This window comes from Sardina pilchardus, chromosome 22, assembly GCF_963854185.1.
Source record: "Sardina pilchardus chromosome 22, fSarPil1.1, whole genome shotgun sequence".
NCBI lineage: Eukaryota > Metazoa > Chordata > Actinopteri > Clupeiformes > Clupeidae > Sardina > Sardina pilchardus.
In genome coordinates, this window is record NC_085015.1 from 15,747,382 (window position 1) to 15,762,244 (window position 14,863).

The 14,863-nt window shown below is 41.9% G+C and overlaps 2 protein-coding genes across 3 annotated transcripts in view; one reads left to right on the forward strand and one right to left on the reverse strand.

Annotated features, from left to right (window-relative positions):
• Positions 1–504: 504 nt before the first annotated feature.
• LOC134070085 (cytochrome P450 2F2-like) lies at positions 505–5,751 on the reverse strand. 2 transcript variants are annotated; one of them, XM_062526299.1, is made up of 9 exons: positions 5,520–5,751; positions 4,972–5,134; positions 4,703–4,855; positions 3,922–4,082; positions 3,571–3,744; positions 3,303–3,441; positions 2,999–3,186; positions 1,798–1,939; positions 505–939 (listed from the first exon to the last, which is right to left on the reverse strand). In XM_062526299.1, the coding sequence occupies exons 1-9, from the start codon at positions 5,679–5,681 to the stop codon at positions 749–751; spliced, it is 1,473 nt and encodes a 490-aa protein (XP_062382283.1). In that variant the 5' UTR covers positions 5,682–5,751; the 3' UTR covers positions 505–748. The 2 variants fall into 2 exon arrangements, with proteins under 2 accessions (XP_062382283.1, XP_062382282.1); XM_062526298.1 differs by having other exon boundaries at positions 3,303–3,456.
• Positions 5,752–11,144: 5,393 nt separating this feature from the next.
• The window catches only part of LOC134070448 (rho GTPase-activating protein 44-like), an 83,890-nt gene continuing 80,171 nt past the window's right edge, over positions 11,145–14,863 (forward strand). Inside the window, exon 1 of the mRNA XM_062526818.1 lies at positions 11,145–11,341. Coding sequence (XP_062382802.1) covers positions 11,289–11,341 — 53 coding nt within the window. The 5' untranslated portion in view covers positions 11,145–11,288. The remainder of the gene's footprint in view (positions 11,342–14,863) is intronic.

The window sequence follows — 14,863 nt, forward strand, 5'->3', positions numbered from 1 at the left end:
AATTGAACAAAATGCAATAATTTGTCAATATAAATCATCATTCCTCCACCACAAAAGCAGTTCTTCAGCAAGAATGGTTGCCCAGCTTCAAACCGATCTGCAGCAGCTGATCAGTAGTGTTTTACAAGTACAACAGCGTTGAACTTCATCGCAATCATAGCGGTTTTATCATAATCAAAGACTGGAATGATCTGTTTCAGATATCAATGACCTGAAACAACGTGTCTTACATTATGATTGTGAGCAACCATACCCAGTACAACACAAAAGACTGCTACCCACAATAGAAAGATATAAGAATACAAATTCAACCATTTCCATAATGATGCTGTGTGCCATTCTATGATTTCCTAACAATACATATTGTAGCCTGCGTGTAATCAAAGCAGTAGTAGAATCATCAATTACCTCAAAGATGTTATCTGGAGATGTTTTATTTATTTTTTGAACCGTTTTAACATGATGTCAAAAACACCATGGTCTGTGCTCTCGAGGTGTGTTGAAATTCACAAACGTAAGACAACATTTGCAGCTCTGTCTGTTTGCCTTGGGTATTCTGCAAACATTTTCAAACACTCACAAACAGTTTGAGGAGGTAGTTCTCTGCAAACATGTTGGGAGTTGGACTGATAGTTACCTTTCAGATGTATGTTTGGACAAATGTATCTGTTCTGACAAACATATTCACCTCAAAATGTGTATTTTACTTTAAAAACAAACCCTTGCAAAGAAACTACGTGAGGAGCCATTAGTTCCGGTCCCCTCTCAGGTGGACAGTGACATGGAACGGTTTGGGTGCCTGTGTGATTCCAAATGCCATGTCATAATCAGGAGCACCCCTTTCCTCTGGCCAGACCAATCGGAAGCGACGCAGCAATGTGACCAGGATGAGGTAAAGCTCCATGCGAGCAAGCCCCTCCGCCGGACACATACGGGAGCCTGAGAGAGTCAAAGTTAGATTATAGGCCTACAGATAACACAATATCATACATTACCAGATTCATGGAGGCAAACTCTCGAATTCATGCGTAAATCATGCATAAGCCCTTTTTTACGCACTTCTGTCACACACTTTTCAGTTACATGCATTTTTGGGCATTGCAGTGTCAAATACGGTAGAGAGACTGGCAGAACAATACCAGCCTCCATTACAAATGAATCAAGAGACAGGAGAATATAAACTATTCCGCTCGACAATAGTGCAGACGTTTGTGCAAATGTACAGAAGCTTCTGTCAAGTTGGAAAGAAATGGACAGATTTGAATGAATTAGGCTATAGGATCATGACTTCATGTCAAGTTAAAACTGAAGATATAGGGAGTTTTCCCTTTTTAACAATGTAGCCTCAAGGATAAGGAAATGTTGGGACATACTGTATGCCCCCTTGATGGGGGAAAACATAAGCCATATTAGCATATTAAACACCAAATTTGATATTGTAATGTTGATGTGTTATGTTCTGTGCTACCTCCATGTACATGTATGTAGAGCTAGGCCTACTGCCGACATTGAGCAATATGTTGTCACCTTATAGTAGCACTCAAACTTAATACAGCCCACAGGAGCACGCAAAAAAAGGTGCTGAAGTTAGTGGCAGAATTTGCAAGAGTTACATACATAAGAAACGCCCAGATTTTGGGGTTGTTCCACCCCGACGACGAGTAGATCCCTCCATCACATGCAAATGACAGATTTAAGTGAAGGGTGCAGGCTAAAAATGCCCATGGGAGAATTTGTCCCATATTACACAGTTGAATGATCAAATTGGGGTTTGGGTATCTAGTTAATGACATGTACCTGCAGAGAAGGGCATGAAGGCGTCAGGCTTGACAAACTCCCCCCTCTCGTTCAGGAAATTCTCAGGGTTGAAGTCATGAGGGGACTTCCACTGACCCTCCTCATGTAGCGCTGAGGACAGGAGAGGAATAATCATCGTGCCCTAGAGAGAGAGAGAGAGAGAGAGAGAGAGAGAGAGAGAGAGAGAGAGAGAGAGAGAGAGAGAGAGAGAGAGAGAGAGAGAGAGAAAATAGAAATACTTGAGAAAAAGCAAGTGCTACAAATGAAAACAAAACAAGTGACCACATGTGACCCATAACCTTCAATACCTAATCACAGCATCTCGCCTTTGTAGGGATTAACTATGCAAAGATCAGGGAATTGGAAATCTAAGCATGAGAGAATAAGAAATAGTGGCTGTTGTGTTCTGTAATGCTTCAGAGCTTTATTAATCCGCCACTAGAGGCGTTTTTTCACCGAGAACGAACCTGGTGTTGAACTGGTGCCGTTCAGAATTCTTTGAACCGTGGTGCTATCTAGTGAACCAGCCCGCATTTACACCAGTTCTGAACAGAACCAAGGATGTGTCATCAACATGGGTGGTGCATGCAAAATCAAAAGTTAATGAGATGCATAAACGGGAGAATGATATGACCAGTTGTCCCATAAAAACGGCAGAAACTAGCTGTTTAAAATGCTAGTCAACGTCTGCAGTGTAATGCTAGTTGAATCGTTTTGTTTACTCATGGCAACAGTTGATAAGGAAGGAAAACTCATGCTTTTAGCCTTCTTCCCTCTGAAAGACGCAATGACACGCCCACTCCGGTTCGCAGGAAAAAACAACTATTTTTTGGTTCAACTTCCGAACCAAGGTGCCACGTTCCGAACCGGCTTTTGTTTGGTGAAAACGCGACGAACGGTTCAAATGTTGGTTCGCGAACGGGAACGGAGCCGGTTCTCTGTCGGTGAAAAAAGGCTATAGGAGGCACTGCAACAGAATGTATGCTTGTGCAGTCACGTTCTACGTTAGAAGAGGAAGAATGTATGAGTTGGATACTACACACGTTTTGCTACTGCTCGAAGTTACCAGTAAAAGCTCTTAGCTAAATTACTAGGCCTATTTGCCGTTATTCTGAAGCTCCACTACACCACAGTGGCAACTTGTGACTCTAGTGATCATCTACATGACAATGTGACCAAGGCAGTTTGCTGTGATCATTACCTTGGGGATGTTGTAGCCATGGATGTGTGTGTCAGTGGTTGTGTTGTGATACAATCCGATAGGAGTAACATCAGCCACTCTCTGGGCTTCATGGATCACAGCCTGGACGTAGGGCATGGACTGGCGATCCTCAAAGCACACTTGCTCACGAGAACCTAGCACTTCCTCGATCTCCTGGTAGCAACGTTCTATGTGAACATAATACACACATTCAGAATCTCAACATATCTTTACAAAAACAACCAGTATTCAGGTGCCAGCAGCCTGACATAGAGAAACAATGTGTTTGACTTTGAGCTCATACCCTGTATGTGGGGGTGGGTCGTGAGGTAGAGTGTAGTTGTCCTCAGAGTGTTTGAGGTGGTGTCAGTCCCAGCAGTCAGCAGGTCAAACAACATGGATACCAGTTGACTATCCTCAAAGGTGGTGCCTTTGTCTGTCCTCTGCAATACATCTCTCTCAGAGAGAGAGCGAGAGAGAGAAAGTTATTGGATATTGTCTAGATGGCACTGTAACCAGTGGCAAAAAAAAAAAAATCACATTTGCACGCTCATACGGTTCCACAAACTCACCATCTCTAGCTCATCTAGGTAGCAGTCGATGAGGTCTCTAGGCTGGCCTGAAACCCATGAGTCTTTGTGCTGGGCAATCACCTTCAGGATGTGGGCTTTGATCCGTCTGACAACATCAAAAGTCCGATTGAACGGCAGAGGAAGATTCCTTGTGAATGGAGCAACATCATAGAGCTGTATGCAACAAAAGAGGGGAGAGGCGACTTATGCAGTGAACTAAAAGGTAATTACTGAAATACTCTATATCAAAATATAACTGCAGTGTTGCAGAGCTACGTTTGATTTGACGAATAATAGTATGAACAAATAAACATTAAAAAAAGAAAACAGAATACATAAAGTACAAATTACCATTGCCCAAGGGCTATAGATTAATTTAAGAAATTCTTCAATCATGACGATGAGATTCTTAAAATAGGTGTCGTCATTCTCAAACCGACATCCAAAAAGAATGGAACAGATAATGTTACAGGTGGCATAGTGGAAGAGATGCTGAGGATCCATAGTCTTCCCTGTGAGGAGGGAGGGAGGGAGGGAGAGAGAGAGACACTGTTTAGGAACATGTTTTATCTCTACATTCTGATTATTGTCTGTTGCTATGTCCATGTCTTAAACCTGTATGTTCAGTGATAATTGCTTTGGCAATACAAATGTCTAAATATTTGTCATGCCAATAAAGCACTTTTGAATTGAATTGAATTGAATTGAAGAGAGAGAGAGAGAGAGAGAGGACAGGAACAGATATTGACATGGGTTCACAAAAGTCTTGTGCATTTGCATTTTCCTTTGATGTGCAGGTTCAGATTACATATTTTGAAAGTCAACTATGTATGTGTGATGCATCCAGGTATTGGTCACTTTCAGGTGTGTCAGATGTTTGTCTTCAGAGTTACAACCGCAATTTTCCAACTAATAGCGGTGGCTTATACATTGATTTTGCTGAATTTCTTCAACTATGACGTTAATATATGTGGGCCAGTTAATAAGACACAATGCGGATAATACGCAGGAAATCACTGTAAACTTGTTAAACAATGACTTTACATTTCTATAGTATGCACAAAACAACAGGCACCCATAAGGGACAAAAACTGCTCGTCATGCTATTGAAAGTGTGTGGTAGCTGTGGTACCGGAATGCTTCTCCACTTCGGCACAGATGTGTTGAGTTTCTTCTAGAATTCTCTCCTCCATGGAGCGCTTCCCCATCCCAAAGTTCCGCAGTGTGGTCAGGGCGAAGCGTCGGTGCTCTTGCCATGCAGGGCCGTAATCTGCCATAGACACTCCTGAAATACAGACAAGCACATTTGAAATCGAGTGCAAATACAGCAATCACACAAAATCAAGTTGAAGTTAGTGTTAGTGTGTGTGTGTGTGTGTGTGTGTGTGTGTGTGCCCTTACCTTTGCATTCCACGATATGAGAAATCAACATGTGATCTGGTCGTCCTGCAAAATGAGAGGCTCTGGTGACGAGAGCTTCTCTGATGACCTTCTGACCAGCCAACACCACCGCAGGACGACGACCAATGTACAGACTGTAGACAGGACCATAGCGCTCTGCCAACTACACACACACACACACACACACACACACACACATGAAAAAATAAACACACAAATGAAAAAATAAACAATACAAATAAAACACACAGGGTTTAGACACGCTGCTTTGTTATGATAAGTGAAGTGGGGGTATCACAGGTCCAATTAAAAGCAGAAGTCTAGAAGTCTAGCTTCAAAAATTAAAAGTCCTCCCTCAAAAATTTGCTCCAATCATTCACTCATCTGAATCTAATATCTTCTGTGAAAGCTACAACCTTTATGCTTTTTTTTCTATTTGAGTGCTAGCTCCAGGGTACCGTTGCTGACTAGCATTGACATAGTTTACTTGTGTATGTGTGTGTATGTGTGTGTGTGTGTGTGTGTGTGTGGGGGGGGGGTGTATTTACCTTCTTGTAACTCTTTAGTGGGTTGTGTGGGTTGATCTCCAGCAGGGTTCCCAGCAGAGGAAGTGCTCTTGGTCCAGGAGGAAAGTTCTTGGGTCTTCTCACCCTGAAAAGGAAGAAGAGGAGGAAGACTCCAAACAAGAACAGCAGCGCAGACATCAGCATGGTGACTGTGTGGATGTGTGTGTTTGTGTGCGTATGCTCAAAGTCCCCCAAGTTCCCTCAATTCAAGAGTGACTAGGTAATGAAATGAGAGAAAGTGTGTTCCACCTCTCTGTAAAAGAGAGGCGTGTGTATCAGTATTGCCCACTTCACACCTGTACTGTAGCAGGACGAAGTGCTTAGCACCATATGGGTGCCAACTGGTAGCTTGTTCTCCTTGCCCCGCCCCCCTCTGCTTAATTGCTTGCACCTGAAAAAGCTGTCAAGGCTTGCATAAAGTATTGAAGTGTGCAGATGATCTGTTATTTAGTATATATACTAGTGCTGCCACTAACGACTGATTTTCTAACGATTAATCTTTCAACAAATTTTTCGATTAGTCGACTAATCTAAACGACTATTTTTTTTTAAAAAAAATAGTCAATTTTATTCCATTTTATTCCATTCCATTTTGTCCATTTTATTTTTAACTCAACTGAAGGGCCATGACATATAGCCATAGATATAGATATGCTCATATCAATATCAGCCTACTTTTGTAGAGTTAATAACAGAATTAATAACATTACAGCCGTTAGAGACAAGAGACCAAAAATAAATAGGGGGTCAAAAGCAAAACGTTTAGTCGACTAAAAAAATTGGCGTCGACTAATTTTCATAATCGATTAGTTCGATTATGTCGATTAATCGCGGCAGCACTAATATATACATGCATATGTGTATATATATGCCACACTAGCATCAAGGTCTTGGGTTATCTCATCACAGGGGGACAAAGATTTCACATGTGGTATTTGAATGTGTTTTGGGGAGCCACTTGTGATCCAATCTCCTGTATAATTGTAAAAAAAAAAAAAAACTCACATTCCAGACTCTCATCCCAGCGGTTGGATATGTCATGTATGCCATCAAAATGCATTTAAAGCTCCAGGTTGTATGCTATTGTCCATAAAAATAATCCTTCTCAAATATATCATGTGAAAGTAAATATGTTTGCAGAACTTTGTAAGGAGTATAACATGAATTTCAAGCACTTTTCACTGCAGGTAATAATTGCCCACCCATTAGCAAACGAGGACTATTCATATGATAAGGTAAATCTGCCGTCGTTATTGGAGCATTGTGCACTTTTCTGTTCCACCATTTCACACCCCTAATCACAGCCTAATGGAACAGTATCAGACTCAAATTCTGACTAGAACCTTGAGTATGACAACTTCAGGCTACAATACAGTGTTATTCAGCTCAACTTTAAGAGCTTGTAACTTAAATAAGACAACTAACCATCTCAAAATGTCTGCATGTACCTTATTGCCTCATGGACTTAACTTTGGCGAGGTTTTGAGATTGTGCTCCACATTCAAAATCACTTGAGAACACAAATATGCTACTATAATCACAGGAGAGTAGGACACCAATTCTTATGTGAGATTAGACATCTACACATTACTACACCAGAGTATAATTTTTGGGCAAAGTAAGAGAACAATTTTAAAAGTGATACACAGGATCATTTGGTGCAGTTTTCTATGTTAAGTCAATATGAATAGTTGAGGCATATCTCAGTGATGAAATAAGATGTTTGGCTAAGAATTTCCTATTACAGTTCCCATCCCATCTTTGTGAATGAAAACATTTGTGAATGTAGGCTATTGAGTCAAACTTTCATTTAAAAAACATTAGCCTATAGCTACATCCAAAGCGCCACTCTTGTCCGTGTTTTTGGGTCAATTCATCCCTTTTGTTTCAAATTTATTTTGTGGATAGGCCGCTTGTTTTTATGTTTTATGATCTTAGCTGAGGAAAAGTTTTGTGTGAAGGGAATTAAAGGCCTGCTTCATAGACACCTGCCTGTCAATGCTAAAACGACAACAGGACAAGTTTAAAAGTGGCGTTTTTAAAGGAAAGTTTGACTTGGACACCTTAGAATGCATTTTGGCGAGAGTTACGCTTTTAGTAAAATTAAAAGTACAATCGTTATAAACTACTGAGAACATACAAAATACTAAAAACAATGGGCCTACAGGTGCTTGAGTAAATGTAATTCGTTACTTTCAACCTCTGGGGGAGGGGAGGGGGTTTACAACGCCCCCACGCCCACCGCCCAACATAAATAGGCCTAGTGGTGCTCTACTTACATTAGATGTCGGAATGGCTGTGATCAACGCACACGTCAGTGAGCTCATCAGGACCCTGCGGAAGGAAGGCTGGCCGACTATCGCTATCGCCAAACACCTGGCCATGAGGTTGCAACCCAGTCTCAGACCTTCCTTGCTGACTATACGGCGTCATTGCCGACGTGCTGTTGTGGAGACGAGGAAACGAAAACCTCGTAGAGTAACAAGGTAAATTTACTTTTTATTCTTTAAATATAAACTCAAATGTGTACGTTTGGCATGCTAACAAAAATAACAACCGGCTCTACCATCCAATGAATTGAAACAATGTGTCTCTTTCAGTCAGGTAATGGAAATAATAGACTCCATCCTGAGAACAGATGCTAAACTACCAGCAGAAAAGGTGAAAGCGCTTCTCCAAAGAAGGCACAACCTGAGAATCGGTTTAAGCTCGGTGAGAAAAGCAATCCGGAATCTTGCCTGCACCTTTGGGAAGCCCAGGTAACACGCGTCTCTTCATTAATGACCTATCTGCGATAATTGGTCACTCAGCATAATCCTTCTTTAGGCCTAACATTTTGATCAATTCTGCTTACAGGTACATTCCAAATTCAATGACCCCCAAAGACTTGCGTCTAATCCAAGCTCAAGAATGGAAGACTGCTGGTGAAAAGTTTGATGATGTTCTGTTCACTGACGAGTCAACTGTGAAACTCCCAGTCGAAATGCATGTTTGGGGTTGGATCTCTCGATGTGGACCTGGTCCGCTTGTCCTATTTGAAGGTGAGTGATGAAATATTTAAGCCCAATATTTCAAAATGAAGAATTAGATGAAGATTGTGCAAAATAAATTGTTAGAATGCGCTAACATATTATTTCACCCGCAGGTGAAATGGATCAACACTTCTACGCGGAAGAGATCATCAGAAAAGTTGCCGGTCCATACTTAAGGGAGCGTTTCTGGATGTCTACACATAGATTCTTCCAAAGTATGCTATTGCTAACAATCTGTTTTCCAAATCTTGATTTGCATGAAAAACAACGTGACGATGATTAAGCTACTAATGTTTTTTTTTTTAATGAATGTTTGTCCTAATTTGCCCTGTTTGATTTTGTCAGACAACGATTCGAAACACACAGCAAAAAGTGTCCAGGCCTGCATTCAAAGTGAGGGAATCAACTGGGTACCGACACCGACAGGGTAAGTTATTTTAATGATGAAAATATATGTATGTATTCTGGATAAGTTACTGTGGCCGATTAGAAAATAGGCTAACAATGCTGACATGTCCATGTGTTTCTGTTTTTAGGTCAAAGGATCTGAACCCCATGAAGTTAGTGTGGGCTTCAATGAAACAGTTCATTAGCTGTGAGGCCAAACCCACGAGCAGAGACGCACTGATGTCTGCAATAGAGTTTTTCTGGCGACACAAACTCACAGCCAAGGTCTGCAATCAATACATAGACCACCTGGACAAAGTCATCGACAAGGTCATAGCGTGGAAGGGAGGGGCAACTGGCAAATGGCAAATGTGATCTCCCATGGGCCAAAGGGACGTCAAGTTTTTTCCTTTGCCATGTTACTATTATTAGGATTTCCATATCCAGTGTTTTGTCAATGTGCCAATTGCTATTTTTACGAATATTTATAATAAAGTACTTTTATATTGCATACTCTCTCCTGCTGATTGATTTGTGTCCTCTGGGATTTTTAATATGGAAACTAATATTCACGTCACTTTAAATTAAATTGGGCACTACACGCCAAGGTAGATTTTTTTGGTCCACTGAAGATTTTTATTGTTGAATGAGTCTCAGGAATTTTGCCTCTATCTAGTTCAAGGCCAAGTGAGTGTCTATGGCAGGTGATCTACTGTGCAGGCCTATTATATGTACAAAAGATTGCTAATGGCCCAAAAGCTGATCTGATGTGTGAAGCATGAAGCTGCACTTGGGGGGGAGGGGAGTGACGTGTGTGTGTGTGTGTGTGTGTGTGTGTGAAAGCATCAAAGTAAAGGTGATGGTCTGCACACTGTAATGGCTCAAAAATAGTTCTTTATTATTTAAAAAGGCAACGTTTTGATCAGATCTTCGTCAGGCCTGATAATAATTGGAACTGACACTACGCAGAGCACTCAAGATAATCTCTTATCACCCACAATTCACACTATGCCTTCCAGCTACTGCCCTCCGGGAGGCGTTACAGGACAACAATCACCTCCAGAGCAATCCTCTTCAAAACCAGTTTAATTCAATACATTCTGAACTCTAAACACTGAGGATTGTGGATTACGACCCTTGTATTATGTATGAATGTGTCTGTATGTAGGCTATATGTTATACTATTATGTTTAATGTTTAATGTAATGTTGGAACCTGTACCAAATAGCTGTACTGAAAACAAATTCCACCAGCCTTGCTGTGTGGTCATTAAATCAAATCAAATCTTTATCATAGGCTACTCCTTGTCCCAGACTAGCCCATGTCTAGTCTTCCTCTCGTTGTCATTCCAATGTTGGTATGGATAAATGGATTTATCGCAGAATATATCCATCTATGCTGATCGGCTTTTAGACCTAGCTTACATGACATGATTTGACTTAGGCCTATGGCAAACTCCTTTGATTTGTTCTTTCTTTCTCCACTGGGTGGTGCTGTGTGCTTATTAACGCAGCCATCGCATGGAAGCCACTCGTTGGCACTAAGGTGAGCTTGTGGTGGCATAATATGGAATATTGGGTCAATCAACCAATCAATCAATATAGGCTATCAATAGGCTATATCAATCAGTCAACGTTTAAGCCCGTTGAGCACATGCTTGCATTGTTTTTTCATACATTTAGCCTAGGCTACCAGCAAGTCCATATTTAGCACCATTTCGACTATTATTCCCACATCTAAAAGACCTGTACACGAATTGATATTTATTGGGCATTCATTTGTGATCAAAAAAGTTGTTTTAACGGCAGCTTTGCCTAACCTAGCCTATAACCTATCCCCGCTCATTTATTTTCCAAAATGTGAAGGGAGCGCTAGCATTTTGTAGGCTAGGCCTACTCTAATGTTATCTAAATCTTACATCTTACATGTATGCAGTCTATCTTTATGTTTCCTTGGACTCCATTTGATTAATCTTCACCGACCTTCCCATTCTCAGTCTAGGCCAGTGTCTTCATATGGAAAACTACTACTCCCACAGTGCACCACGCAGCGGCGTCGGCTTCTGAGCTGTCATCCTGACCGGAGAGGAGAAATTGGTCCAGCATCCCAGAGAAAAGGAGTAGCAGCAGTCCAAGGACAGAAAATGCTGTGAAATATTTCCCCCAATAGCTTCGTATTTCCTGCGAGAAATGTCTTGCGTAGCCTAAAATGGAGTGGATTTTCCCAGGATGTGCTTTCACGTAAAGAGCTGTCTAGAATATCGCATGACGGTTAATCAGTGAGGAATGCCGACTAGTTTTTGTCATCGGGGTTAACGCAGAAAAGCTGCAAGATGAAGAAACAGTTCAATCGAATGCGACAACTCGCTAACCAAACGGTGGGCAGGTAAGCCTGTCTCCTTTTGACATTTCGAAATTCGTTGCGCTTGTGCAAAGTGAACTCGCGCGGAATGCTCTCATGTTCGTTCAGCCTTCTTCACCATATATTTTGGTACATAAATGCATTGGGTGTTCCAATACATATAGGTTATTTTCGGATCATTATCGTGGAATGCGATGGATGTGGTTTTGCTGAAATTTTATGAGCGAGGCATATTCTTTGACAGGCGTGGATGACGAATGGAATCTGTCATGGGCTGTAGGCTCTACTGTCACTCGTTGGCCCCTTGAAGATTGCGGACCGGCAGCTGTATAGATCACTGTATTCTGTAGGGTCAGCGAATGTTTTGGCCGCGAATAATTACGAGACAAGACAAGTGCAAATGTCGCCGAGGGGTGTGGCATCTCAATCCTTGGAGATGGCCATCTGCGATATTGATCGGACGCAGTGGAGTACGGCTACGGAGTGTGTGTGTGTGTGTGTGTGTGTGTCCACGCTTATGTATTTGTTTTTTGCATTGGCTACAACCGACTATTTTTAGCAAGTCGCTCGAAATATCTCATATAATAAAGCTTCCTGCACGTTTACTCTGAAATTGCCTGACCAAGGCGCGGAATCAGAAATCATTCAGTCATGTCAGCCTCGACTTGTCTCAGTAAACGCCTCAGATGTGAAATGTATTCAGAGTAAAATGCTGTGCTGCTTTGAAGGTTTGACAAAAATGTTAATTTGCAAATATCCTGATATGTTGGGCTATCTGAATTATGTGGTAGGGATGTGCCGTTGTAAAATCCTGAAATAACACAAGGCTTAATGCATTGTAGGTGTGCATGACAGCACAGGCAACAATGTCAGTAAATGTGTAAGTGCATGTGTAGGTTCCCATGACAACTGTACCAATGGTAATGTGTGTGTGTGTGTGTGTGTGTGTGTGTGTGTGTGTGTGTGTGATGCTCTACAATGGTGGATTTTTTTTCTAGAAAACAGGGGTCCTGTATGTATAAGGAATTTATTAGTATAAAGTGGTGGTGGAGGCTTTTGTGCATTTGCATCTTAATTTGTGAATATCCATTATTTATGGAGGATGTTGTTGCGTAGCTTAAATTGACTATTCAAATCTTACCGTTTTTGACAAAACTGATGTTATCACATTTAGATTGAGTCATATAGATTTGAGCCATCTCTTGAATGCCACTGGCTGGACATACTGTATCAATCATAGTGATCGCTAGATAGATCACAGATTGATCACTAGCCTTTCGCCTCAGCTACCCATTGGTCGAGCGAGAGGCCTTTAAAGCTTAGTTCACATTAAAACACAGTTCAGATCCATTTTTCATTGTCCTTAGAAACACCCTCTCAACAAGACTGGCAGGTCTGCCATCATTACGTGCCATGTCTGGTTGTAAATACCGCGGGGATCAATGCAAACGATATTGACTCAATTCCCTCCCCCTAGCAGAAGCAGAACAGATCAGATCTGCTCGGTATAGTGCTGCTGTGTAGTGAAATACTTAAACAGAGCTTTGCTGACACCTCTGAGACCCCTAGCCATGACACAGCATATTTCATACATACACAGCCATGACTCAGCATATTTCAGTGGGCTACTCAGTCTCAGTCAATGTGGCAGGAAGCTCCCTTGACTTGAAAGCTGCCATATGTGTCTCGGGCTCTCGTTTCCTGGCTCACTGTATCGCTTCAGACTGCTGCACGAGTCCGCCGCAATCCTCACCGTGCCTGACACATGCTCAGGAATGCCCCCGTTTTTTTTTTTTTGTGGGGGGGGGGGGATTCCCTTGTTAGTTTGGGAAGCGGGAAGCTTCTGGCTCTCGTCCATCGGATGTGCCCGCCATTGGAGTCCAACCTCAACCCTCAAAGGGCTGTTCTGGTAAATCATTGGTGGGGGAACACTTAATTTTTGCTTTTTTTTGGACGTTCCACATTAGTTCATTCATTAGATTAATTTGGTGTGTTTTTGTGTGTGTATTTCCACATCAATGTCTATGTATATGTGGGTGTTTGTTGTTTCTGTGTGTGTGTGTGTGTGTGTGTATGACTGTTTCTGTGCATACGCGGTTGTATCACTTGCCTGGCAAGGAACCTGAAGCCTTCACCTAGCCAGGCGTGGCATGATCTCCCTCTGAAATGGGATATACCCCCAAACACACCCTCACGGGAGGAACAGACACCAGGGGCAATTAGTGCCACTCAGTGGCCAGGGACACCAGCAGGCATCCACAGCTGAGAGCGATGACCTCGCAAAGGCCTGGCACTGCGGCGACCCACAGGCTTGTGATGCGATGCTCTACCACAGCCATAAGCCTGAACCTCCTCACCGAGTCCGTTTCTCAGTAGGCCTCTCTGAAAAGATGCCATAAAGCAACACTATATTAGCCTTGAATTTGGAGAGAGAAAAGGTGATTGCTTCAGTGGGTGACAAAGTAAATTAAAAAAAAAATCATGCTCATCAGGATCAAAAAGAATTCATGTCAAAAAAGAGTGAAAAGATCCGAGGCACTCCGATATAAGTAAATGCAGGTCCAAAGTACAATGAAGGACTTTTACTTATATCGGAGTGCCTCGGATGTTTTCTCTCTTTTTTGACTATATTAGCCTTCTTCACAGAGAGCCTGGCCTAGATCCATTGGCAAACGTTTATTTCCTCGTTTGTGGAGGCTTGTCTGAAGTTTGAATCATTGGAGTTCAATCACTAACGTTTGGTAATGACGTATGATAACCACGGGGAACACAACCATAATGATAGGCTTGAAACTTCGCTCTTCGGAACGCCCTCTGTTCGCTGATTGGTCGGAGATGCACCTGCCGGAGTAAACGAAGCTGGATCGAGCTTTACCAGACGGAGTATGAAGAGAGTTGTACAGTAAATGAGCGGAAGTACGTAGTCAGGCGGGGGCCACTACAAGCCTCTCGCCTCAGATACCCAATGGTCGAGCGAGAGGCCTTTAAAGCTTAGTTCACAATAAAACACAGTTCAGGTCCATTTTTCATTGTCCTTAGAAACACCCTCTCAACAAGACTGGCAGGTCTGCCTCTGCCATCATCATTACGTGCCATGTCTGGTTGTAAATACCGCGGGGATCAATACGACGATAACGATATTGACTCAATTGGTCGCTTTTTGAGGTATTCTTTTATTACGCAGGTGTGATACCTGACGGAAGACCTGAGTGGTTTAAACGTTGTACTTTGCCATTAAACCGGGAGCATGTGAGACAGTGTGCGGATATTTTTCTTTTGACTACATCTGTGCAATAGTCATGAAGTGCACACTATCACAGATGTTTTGCAAATTTGTGAACAACATTTCAGAGAGATATAATCCTTTTTGTGTGTGTATAGATGAAATATCACACATTTTGCTTGAATTCATGAAAAAGGGAGCAAAAATCAAAGTGATACAATAATGTTTGCAGACAGTATAGTAAGCGTGGATTAACATTTTCAAAATCACACATAGAGGAGTGTGACGTACAAATCCCGTTAAAGCCCCAATTTGCTAAACCA

Coding starts and splice junctions, on each gene's coding strand:
- LOC134070085 (XM_062526298.1), bottom strand. CDS start 5,681: ATGCTGATGTCTGCGCTGCTGTTCTTGTTTGGAGTCTTCCTCCTCTTC. Junction 3,187..3,302: donor GACCCACCCCCACATACAGG/GTATGAGCTCAA, acceptor ATGTTCACATAG/AACGTTGCTACCAGGAGATC. Junction 940..1,797: donor CTTCATGCCCTTCTCTGCAG/GTACATGTCATT, acceptor TGACTCTCTCAG/GCTCCCGTATGTGTCCGGCG.